This window comes from Protobothrops mucrosquamatus, unplaced genomic scaffold, assembly GCF_001527695.2.
Source record: "Protobothrops mucrosquamatus isolate PMUCROS unplaced genomic scaffold, P.Mucros_1.0 scaffold155, whole genome shotgun sequence".
In the NCBI taxonomy this organism is placed as follows: Eukaryota; Metazoa; Chordata; class Lepidosauria; order Squamata; family Viperidae; genus Protobothrops; species Protobothrops mucrosquamatus.
Genome location: NW_015386519.1, coordinates 252,602 through 264,164, shown reverse-complemented (window position 1 = coordinate 264,164; position 11,563 = coordinate 252,602). Strand labels below are relative to the sequence as shown.

The 11,563-nt window shown below is 37.8% G+C and overlaps 1 protein-coding gene across 1 annotated transcript; it reads right to left on the bottom strand.

Annotated features, from left to right (window-relative positions):
- Window positions 1-250: 250 nt before the first annotated feature.
- On the bottom strand, window positions 251-11,104 carry MCOLN3 (mucolipin 3). Its single transcript, XM_029283628.1, has 12 exons — window positions 10,880-11,104; window positions 9,191-9,358; window positions 8,605-8,758; window positions 6,178-6,262; window positions 6,000-6,096; window positions 5,059-5,158; window positions 4,377-4,489; window positions 4,136-4,285; window positions 3,468-3,569; window positions 3,224-3,346; window positions 2,696-2,902; window positions 251-421 (listed from the first exon to the last, which is right to left on the bottom strand). Exons 1-12 carry the CDS (start codon window positions 11,099-11,101, stop codon window positions 251-253), a joined length of 1,692 nt encoding a protein of 563 aa, XP_029139461.1. The 5' UTR covers window positions 11,102-11,104.
- Window positions 11,105-11,563: the final 459 nt, after the last annotated feature.

Sequence of the window (11,563 nt, the reverse complement as noted above, 5' to 3'; positions counted from 1 at the left end):
AAAGCTATTCCATTTACCAAAGCAGGAAATAAAGCAGCTCAGCTTTCTAACATGGCTTGACATTGAGGGATCATGAGAATCCAGAGCAGTTTTCAAACCAGTGCTGGATCACTAGGCTTATGTGGAAGTACCTACAGTTTCACTGGATTCAAGACTGATGTCCTGTTAACCTGCTTTATGTTCTCAAAGAAGCCAACTTCAGCTTTGTACTCATTGAAGAAAAAAAAAAGGGGGGGGGGTAAACAAGCTATCAGATGATGCGGCTGCCACCCAGTCCTTTAGTCACTAACCTTTTACAACAGCAGAAGATATTTATAGGACTCTCTTCTTCTAATCTGTATCTTCCAGAGTTTGGCAGATCTTTGCACTGGGCTATGAATGAATGAAGCTCTGTCTCTGGAAAGCCTTCATGCTGGTAATGCTAAAAAAAAAAGTTGTTATGTAGAACAACACAGGTGGATATTACGGTAAGTGGCTATGAAAAACACAATTTTTAAAAAGGTATTCGGTGAGGAAAAACAGGGAAGGTCAGACAGGGTTTCTCCTGGTGAGTTAGAAACCATTAGATAAGTAGAAAAGTGAGGTTCTTGAACTCTGTGTACGTCATCCTCCTTCCCCCAAGATTCTACATAAGATTGGAGGTTAGGATGGACTTGTAAACTGCATTTTAGCTGGCTTCAAGTATTGGTAGAAATGGCCGGAGAACACAACTTGGGGCTTCAAGACTCCAGGCAGACTCAGAATGCCTCGGAGGGAATACTCAGATCTCTTCCAAATGATACTGCCAAATTATACTTTTTAATATGAGAGAAAACAAAAATTCTGAAATGCAAAAGCAAAGCCATTTTCTCCAGCTCCTTGTGATTTACACGGATACATGCATTCAGTTTTATTGCTCAGGAATGGTAAGAAAGTGATATGGTTCTGCCATCTTCCAGGATGGTTTTTCAACCTCCCACAGTGCTGGATTTTTCAAGTGGTCTCCAATATGAAAGCTAACCAGAGCCAAACCTGCTTTGTCAAATTGTAAGTTAGCTAGGTGCTGACGGCTGCTAAGGCAGTTATTAAATGCATAGAGCGGGAGTAATCATAGGAGCTGTATTTAATTAAATGTCATTTGTAATTCAATTTAAATGTAACGTTAACTTAAAATTTTGTCTTGATCCTGGGGTCTTCTTATGTCGGGTGCTCAGGAAGAGTGCTTTATGGCTTTTCATTTTTTTGTATTCAGTTTAGGCTCTACAGAGGACATTAGGAAGTTGGGCACCTGTTGACAGATGTGTCGTCTCTAAACTATCTTCTGAAGAGGTTTCCTCATATTATAGACAATGGAAGGGAGAAAGAATTGTCATCATAGTACATGTCCTCTTGCCCAAGGGAAATTAAACATAACAGCTCAAATTAAGTAGAGCTGGGAAATTAAGCAACAGGTTACAGTCTTAACTCTCAGTCTTGGTCATTCTTTAGAACCAGTCCCACCATGCTAACAAACAAGATTTTGACACAAAAATCTTCCTCACCCCGAGCGTGGAAGAAATGATGACACTGCATCATGACATCATCATGCAAATGGTCCTTTCTTGCTTACTTGCAGTAAACATGATGTTATTAGAGCTCCTTGTCATTTGTATGATGATGTCAGGATGCCATGCTGAATTCCTGCAAAGGTGTAGAATATTCCAATATCTCAGAGGCTGCCACAAAGAAGAGGGAGTCAAGCTATTCTCCAAAGCACCTGAAGGCTGGAGAAGAAGCAATGGATGGAAACTAACCAGAGAGAGAAACAATCTAGAACTAAGGAGAAATTTCCTGATAGTTAGAACAATTAATCAGTGGAACAACCTGCCTCCAGAAATTGTGAATGCTCCAACACTGGAAGTTTTTACAAAGAGACTGGACAGCGATTTGTCTGAAATGGTATAGGGTTTCCTGCCTGAGCAGGGGGTTGGACTCGATGACCTCCAAGGTCCCTTCCAACATTATTATTATTATTATTATTATTATTATTATATTGTTGTTGTTGTTGTCATCTCTGTACGCACACAAGACTAATTCAATGAGCAAAATCATCTGATATTCAGAAAACTATTTCGGAACTTTCTGAAATTCACATTTAAAAAATTAAACATAACATCCTATAGCAGTGATGGCAAACCTTTTAGAGACCGAGTGCCCAAACTGCAACCCAAACCCCACTTATTTATCGCCGGGTGCCAGGTGGGCGTGGCCCACTGGATGGGTGTGGCTGTGGTGATCATGGCAGATTGGGTGGGTGTGGCCAAGATGGGCGTGATCACCTTGATGTTGCTTGTGGGAAGAGACGCCTGTGGGGGCCGGGCAGGGTTGGGGGAGATCCAGGGGGTCTCTGGCAGGTGGGGCGGTGGGCAGGAGGCTCATCCTGCGGGGTGAGGCGAGGCAAGGCGGGGGTGCCATTGTCACAGGGCAAGGTGAGACGGGCTGGGGCGGCTGCTGCCTGACACCATCGGCCCCTGCACACAGAGGCCAGCGAGCGCATGGGTGCTGGGATGCATCTGGCCATGTGGGACCTCGGCAAGTTAGCAGGCGGCTGGTTGAAGAGGGACGATTGCCATCTCCGGGGCATGGCGCGTGTGCCCACAGAGAGGGCTCTGAGTGCCGCCTCTGGCACGCGTGCCATAGGTTCGCCACCACTGTCCTATAGTAAACGTCTACGTACCTTAACTGTTTCATACGTGTCTGTAATTAGGGCAATGAAGAGACTGAGAACCATGTAGATAAAGAGGCTAATGAAAGAGTAGAGGTAGATCCGACTGAATAGCCATACCAGGTAGCTTTTCTGTTGCATTTTTGCAAAAGTAGCAAACATGTCATCTCCATTTATCAAAGAGAAAAGACACTCAGAAACCATATTCAAGGTATGGAACTAGAAGAGAACAAATATTCAGGATCAAACAGACAAAACAAAATTATTTTCATTTTTGTTTAAAAGATACTGGCCAAATATAGTAAACTGTTACGTGTTTACTATAAATATAGTAAAATGTTATGTGTTTTACTCAATAACAGTCCTTGAAAAACTCTGGATATTACAATATTTTATGATGTCTGCATCAATGACTCAGATAATAGAGAATATATACTTATACATGACAATTCCATATTCTGGCAGCATGCTCATTTTGTTAACATTTGCGCAAGACACTTCGGATACAAAACTAGATCACAAACACCCCAATCACAGTACCTTAGCATGATATGGGCCCAGCACAATCCAGCCACAGAAGCAATAACCCAGATAAATCATAGCTGCACAGCAGCAAAATCGAATGACATTGGGCAATGCTGCACGGAGAGTCAAAATAAGCAGCTGAAAAACAAGGCCCAACAAAAACCCAGAGATGCTCATTAGACTTTCCAAAGGTATTCAGTACCACCAGATAATAACAGAAATAAATACCAAGAGCATGAAGGTCCCAGAAGATCCTTACATTATACTTCTGAAAGAAGCTGAGGTAGCGGATTACTCCAAGCCACACAAGCATGGTGGAAGTTCCTAAGAGGATACTGCAGACATCATAGCTTGTCAGACTCTACATGAAAATTAAGATGATGTTCAATAAGTTACACTGATTGCATTTCAGGAGAGATGCCCCCCCAAAAAAACCCTTTCATATTTATTTTAAAACTTGTGGATACCATATTTTCTTCACTTTTGTCAAGAGTCACTTGACATTGAGATAGGTGGCATATAAATTTAATCAATCAATAAATAAATATTTTTGCTGGATTAGCAGATAGACAAGACCATCCCTGGAAGGTGGGTATACCTTGTGACATTAAAAAATTGGGATAAAAAATTACAGAGAGCTGCTTCCTGGTGGACAGAGAGCACAAGCGAGCTGCACAACAAATGAATAGACTTTTGACGATATGCACAGATACTGCTCATTCTTAATTTACAATGCCATTACCATGGATAGATAAAATATACAGCTAGAAAAATCCCTTCTCTGGAGCAGCAGTTTTCTCAGTCTGACCATTTCCCCCAGTTGAAGACTCAACTGAAGTATGAAAATAAGAAATTCAGGTTGGCCAATAAGATTTCAGTTGGGACTTCCAAAACATAGGTCACCTAATCAGCATGCAAGCCACTTACCTTAGCTTGTATCTCCATCTTTAATGTAGAACCAATTATGGTAAGAAGGTCGCTAATTATGATCATGATATACCATCCATTGACAAATTCCATCAGATCAGAGAAAGATACTTCTTTCTTATAGTGATGTTGGAAAAAAGTCACAAATTCCTAGGGTATGTGGAGTAGGCAAGAAAAGAGAAATTGCTGTTGAGAAGCTGCAATTACATTGATTAGGAGATACTGACAAACACAAGCTTACCCTTTGTAGATGAATTCCTTTAATTACAGATCGTGTGCAGAGAACCAGTGATGCAAGACATGTCAGTATGACAAAACCATCAAAGATCATCATGTAGTGGGTATTCTTCTGTACTGTGGGGGGAAAAAGATTGGTTTATTTATCTATGCATAATAGTTAACCTGATACTCTCATAGGACACATACTTATTTGTGTCTGTAGGGGAATTTTCTTTATGAAATTGCCTTGAGAGAGTGCTAATAATGGAGAAGAGGCCTCCATCTTATTTAATCTTTCAATAAATGTCATTGAAAAAGGGAGAGGTGAATAATTAAGGGGTTTCAGAGCAGTCAAAAAGAATGAACGCTTCACACCTTTCAGTAATTAAAGAGAACCCCTCCTCTCAAGTTAGTATTTGCATTTGGGGCAAATTTCCCATTGTGAGGAATTCCCTTCTATTATAGTGTAAATAGTGTAAATATTAACTGTATAGAAAGAAACTTTAACTTTAACGATGAAATGATGTAACATACACTCACATTCAAATTGTGTTCTCATTTGACACACACTTTAAAAAGTACAGTTACTGCAGATTATAGCAAATACTGTATTTAACTTCATGCATCACTAGGGCCTTCAGTAAAATCCTAATATTTTGGCACTAAATAAGTAATAATAGCATGATTTTTTTTAAAAAACTTACTTGATCCAGAAACATGCCAGTCTTTACATTCCTCAATGGCAATATCATTGTCTAGGCTTATTTTAATTCTTCCACTATGAGCTTTGTTATCAAATACTATCTGTAGATATTGTGGAGGTAGAAAAGATGCTATTGTTATTATTATTTCTAAACATTTCTATCCCTCACTAATTCAGACAGGTTGAATTTGCCTATACATTTAGTTCTGTTAGTGTACCATTCTTCCCAAAATCTAAGCAATTTAAAAATTAGATAGAGAAATAAAATGAAGACTATATTTGAATAACCCTGGAACAAAACATAACAAAACTGTGAGAGAACATAACCCAATTTCTCCATCTTTTTAATATTGTTTTAGAAATATTGCTATTCTTATCACTATTTGGGTTTTATTGCACTTTTTCATCTGAGGAGTATTCAAGATAATCACCAGCCACCATCAACAAAAAACAAATAGAAACAAATTTTAAAATGCACAATTAGAATATAGTTAAATGCATAAACAAAAGTATTAATAATATTGTTAATCCAATTCAAAAAGCTAATACTATACAGAAATATGTTTTGAACGTACTAAAAGGAAAAAAAGGTAAATTACTGAATGGATATTTGCAGCTGTGGGCAAGCAAATCTCTGGTAGCAATAATTCACTGGTGCCTACCTCTTGAGGTAGATTCACCTTCATAATTTCACTTCATTCTCTACTTCTAAGTTGCTACTACATATACTGCAACAGTCCACTTTAAGAAGTTGATGCCATCTATTCTAGACCCATTTCTCCCATCCAAACCTGCCCTTCAGAAAAAGACTAATTACAAATCTTCATCAGGAGTTCAAACTTTTTTTTTTAAACTTGCTTTTCTGCTCATGATGCTACCTAGTTTATTTGCAAATAAACAGCCAAGCTCAGAAAGCGCCAAGGGCTTCACATTTCTTCTTACTGTTAGCGTGAAATCGTAGCAGTCTGGGAGTTCATGCTGTCGAATGGTCTGGAGATTAATGGCCTTCAATTTGAACATGAGCGTCAGAGTCACAAGTCTGGAACAGAGACTACAGCTTTATTTCACCGTTACCAAAAATATTCAAGAATATTAGCAATTTTTATTTTTTTCCCCTCACCTATGGAAGTCTAAAGTGAAATTGAAAGGGGTCTTCCTCAGTGTACTATTTTCCAGAGGTAGTATTGGCTCCACATAAAGACACTCTGTGGGAAGACAGATGGTTTATATGGAAAATAATCAACATTTCATAAGCTGAAGAAGACAGAAAATCAGTAATAAGGAAATGAATCCAGTCTGGTCATTAGTAGTGTTATCTAAATAATATGAGAAGTAAATCTTTGTTCATACAAAGAAAAAAACAGCTACATTTTTTATTGATTTAATGTATACATTTACTGAACTTCTTGCCTTGTGGATTCTTATTTGATGAAGAATCCCTGGAAATATCTGCTCCTTAAAAATAAATTCAAAACGGAAGTTTTATAATTGACCCATAGTCAGTAAGTATAGAATCAGAATATTATCTCTATGGTTAACATGCTCTTCTATTTATCTCTGTGGAATGGTACTTCAATGAAATTATAAGTTACTTCCATCTAAATAAAATAAAGAAACAGTAATTCAAAAAGTTCTTATAATTATAATGTAATTACTTTTATATGTTACATATTGGTTCATGTAATTACAAACACATATATCAAGAAAAAAAAACCTCAATCTTTCAACAGTTCTTTAATATCTTTGAAACACAATAAGTTTGAGTTAAGCTGTCCTTACAGAATTCAGCCTTTGGCTTTGTTCAGAAATGTTGTACACATATGTTCACTAGAATAGTTCACTAACGCAGATCATTATTTATGTCGCTATTTCCAAACTCCAAAATGATGTCCCAGTGCTGCGCAGCCTGAAAAGCAGGGCAGAGTCAGCCAAGATATTTCAGTATTTGCCTGAAGCAAATGAATTAAAGAATGGCATCCTGCCCAGCTCAGGTACACAAGCTAACTGGATTCATAATGCATTTAAGATGACATTTTCTTCCATACTTGAGGGCAACAGGGCAGGAGAGCAAAATAGTTCACACAGCAAACATTTCTGTCATTCAACAGGTTAATAATGCTTTCTACCCCACATCTCCTGCTTGAGGTGACTGTCTCACTTTGCATAATAGTAAATCTCACCCTGAGCCTGAATCACCAATCAGTGTTGAGATTACATGACTGATGTCTGTCTGCACTGTTGAGTTGGCAAGACACTTCTGTGCATGCCTCTTTCAGAAAGAGGCATGGCAATCTGTTTTGATTTTGATTATACTACAGTGTCTTGCAAGTAGATGCATCCTCAACTCTGTTCAATAATTATGAAGAACCTGCTTCAGATACAATTACAATAGAGTCATTCACACTGGCCCCTGAGTCAGCAACTTTTATCAGCAGGGTTTTCAGGTCACTTGGAAATTAAAACAGGCACAGAACATATTAGGTCTGACTGAAGCTGACATCGTTTGAGTGACATGGGGCAAGGAATTAAGTGAAGTACTCACATCACTACTGCAGATTTCATAATTACTTAAACAAGACAAAATGATCAAAGGCCTGGAGACTAAAACATACGAGGAATAGCTGCAGGACTTGGGTTTGGCTAGCCTAAAGAAAAGAAGAAACAGGGGTGACATGATAGCAGTATTTCAGTATTTGAGGGACTTCCACAAAGAAGAGGGCATCAAACTATTCTCCAAAGCACCAGAGGGTAAGACAAGAAACAATGGTTGGAAACTGACCAAAGAGAGAAGCAACCTGGAATTAAGGAGAAACTTCCTAACAGTGAGGACAATTAACCAGTGGAACAGCTTGCATTCAGACATCAATCACTGGAGATTTTTAAGAAGACACCTGTCTGAGATGGTATAGGTTCTCCTGCTCGAGCAGGGGGCTGGACTAGAAGACCTCCAAGGTCCTTTCCAGCTCTATTCTATTCTAAGACTCTAATGTACAAGTAGTCCAACCACAGCTGCTAAGTGATATTGTCGCAAAGTGACTATATAAACATCATATGATTGTGCCATGCTCAGAATGTCAGTTCCACTGCAGTCATTAACCAAAAATCCTCATATTGTTAAGCGAAATGTCATGTGACCATGATTTGCGACTTTCTGCCATCTTCCATAATGATTTTGCTTGTTGGAAGCCAGCTGCAAAGGTTCACAAATGGGAATCACATGATCCTGGGACGCTGCATCTATTATAAATGCATGCCAGGTCTTAAAATTACTTTTTCACTGCTGAATGCAGCAATTGGTAAGTGAGGACTATCTCTAGTACTTGAGTTTCTTCCTGTACAGTGTGCCTAATAAAATATCTGAAGTACCTATCCATTATACTGCAATGTTACTGGAAATTACCATGTATTTGCTTTTTAAACACGTCTTTCCTCAAGTTATCTCTCTCACACACACTTCTTTCACCCTCTCTTTCTCTCACCCCCATTCTCCTTTTTCTCTCTCACACACAGAAACAATCTATCTGATTTGAGTAGTTCAGTATATCACCAGTTTCAATTTCTGGGTCAATATCGAAAGTGTCATTTCCAGGGCTGATAATTCCTCTCTTGTAGAAGTACTGACATATTGCCATGGGTGTCTCTTCGGTTCCTCTCTTTTCATAGGCATGATTTCCAACAGAAATAGTACGCAGCTGTAAGAACTAAATGACAAGGGACAACCAGTTAATGGATCTGCCTGATAATTAAAACTGAACTAATTAGATAGGCAAGAGAAGCAAGGATGTCTGTGATGAAACATTCTGCTTTTCAGATTTATCAACCTCATGAATGGAATTACAAAGACTAAGGTTCAAATGAAAGCAAAATTTATTCAATTACAGAAAACCTCATTTTTATGGGCCAATTGGCTGAGTTACCTTTATCTCATGAGATTATCATGAAATTAAAAGGTCTGCACCTCTTGACTTGTTAGAGCCAATGCAAGATATACAGTACAGGAAACCAATCTGATTTTCCTTCTACTCATATCTGTTCACTTATACTGACTTGGCTTTTTTCAAGTTTAGTTTAAATTCAATGTATAATTTTACTTTTATACAATATAAGGATGCTTTTTATATATATAAAAATACCTGGTTTATTGTGAAGGAGATCTGGTCATAGACCTCAGCTTGTGTGTACACTGCATAGGTGTCATCCATGCTGTCCATATAACCTTTCAGGAATAGATGCTTAAAGGATGCCGTGTTTTCTTCTTTAAATGCAACCACCATTTGATTACTTAGCCCAAAAACTACAAGCTGAAAATATCCCCGCCCCCCAAAAGTTAAATATTAGCAGTCTATAATGTAAACTTTTCTACACAAATAGTTGGTCACGTATTAATAATTACAGCTCAGGTCATTAAATGTGGAACTCATATGTTGTATGAACTTAGTATCAGTATCAACAGAAAGGGAATAATTCGGCTAAAATACTCAATAATTCAAAAATTCTGACAACAAGTACACTAATTTTTTATAGCTGGTAGAGCATTCTTAACTAGTTCTACCCTTCCACTATTCCCTACTCCCTCCCTTGGTAGATTCATCTTACTCTAAGAGTAAAAAAGATATCTTGTAAATAAATCAGCAACTGAGCATATAAAAAAGTATATGGCTAGCATCCCCTCCTGTTTTACAAATGTCATTTTCATTCAGTGATCAAAGCCTTCTCCTATATTTACATAGTTATGTTCTTGTTACACTTATAATGTAGCCCAGTTCAATATTCTAGCTGTATTTTTCTTTTTGGTCATGGATCTGGTTTGTTGAATTGGATACTGTTAGTATAATTCATACTGGACATTTTCATATTGTATTCTGAACACACCGAGAGACAATTTCCTCATAGTTGGTGAGCAATGAGCATTTAATAGAAGGTTGAGGATTGCCATATATAATAATGAAATGAAATGAAACAAAAGTGCAATTGTAAACTTGATATTCTGTCAGTTACTCCAATTCAGCACCTATCAGATATTTGAAGTAAAAGTTCCATAGTTCCAAATGAGGCAGCTATGTGGAGTTGGCCATTCATTAAAGTTCTTATACAACACAGATGGAGAACATATGGTGAGCGTATGTATAATATTATTAAACTTGTCATTACTAAATGCTTGACAAAAATATTTTCCTCCAAAATATCCAGGATGCCAGAACACTGGGGGTCATTTCAATATTTACAGGTGATCCTCAAGTTATGATCACAGTTGTGACCAGAATTTCTGTTGCTAAGCAAGGCAGTTATTACATGAGTTGCACCTGATTTTATAACCCTTTTTTGGGGCACGGTTGTTAAATGAATCGCTGCAGTTATTAATTGAATTATGAGGTTGCTAAACAAGTCCAGCTTTCCCCATTGAGTTTGCTTGTTGAAAGCCAGCTGGGAAAATTGCAAATGCTGATCACATCTCCCTAGGATGCTGCAACCATCATTAGTACATGCTGGTTGCCAAGCACCCAAATTCTGATCATGTGACCATGGGGATGCTTGACGATTGTTAAGTGCTATAACCAATCATAAGTTGCTTTTTTCAATGCCATTGTAACTTCAAACGGTTGCTAAACAAATGGTTATAAGTTGAGGGCTACCTCTATTAAGTCTCAAGGTCTGAAAGTTCCAAGTAGCAAACAGATGGTTCTGAAAACATAATTCTCAAAGCCACAATAAATCAGGGGTTGCCATTTAACTGGTCATAACTTCTTGAATTTGTATTGCAGTAACTAAAAATGAGTGAGTTAAAAAAATAATAATAATTGTATTGCAGCTTTCTACCTCACCTGGATAGTAACCATGGCTATTTTCAGAATTTGTATGCCAAGCTTCCATGGTTTCCTCCCTCGGGCCCAGAATTTTTCACAGGGATTCATAAAGAAAAATTTAAGTTTCCTTCTCAACTGATCTTCCAGAAGCCGGCACATTGGCGGATGATGCTTTACACTGTATAAGTTTTCATCATCCTGGTTATTGCAGCTGCTTACAAGCACTTCCGGATTTTCCATTGCTGGAACAGAAAAACATTAGCAATATTGGAATGATTAACTAAAAATACTATACTGTACATGTGTTTGTGAGCACATCTAAAATTCAGTCTGTGATTGTCTCCTTTGACAATGAGTGAGAGGTTCATCTGTGAACTACAAGTATTACAGCACCTTCCATGCTAAGTTATAGCCAGCTGATGCTATTACATCAGCTAATCATAGCAGTAAAAGAGATTTTAACAGTGAAGAAAAATGAGTTCTCCCACAGTTCTCATGTTCCTGTCACAGAAAGCACACTATTTTTAGAAGCAAACATAAGCAAGTTATTTTCCATAAACACATTGTTTTGTATATCAGTTTTCCTGTTTAGATTTTACAGTTGGATATTGTTTCAAGGGTTATTTATCAAAGCAGAAAATATATATATATTTTAATTTCTTTTTCTCTTACATGCACATTCATCCTTGCCTCTTGTGCTTG

Coding starts and splice junctions, on each gene's coding strand:
- MCOLN3 (XM_029283628.1), bottom strand. CDS start 11,101: ATGGAAAATCCGGAAGTGCTTGTAAGCAGCTGCAATAACCAGGATGAT. Junction 9,359..10,879: donor TAGCCATGGTTACTATCCAG/GTGAGGTAGAAA, acceptor GGATATTTTCAG/CTTGTAGTTTTTGGGCTAAG. Junction 8,759..9,190: donor TCTCCTTCACAATAAACCAG/GTATTTTTATAT, acceptor CTTGTCATTTAG/TTCTTACAGCTGCGTACTAT.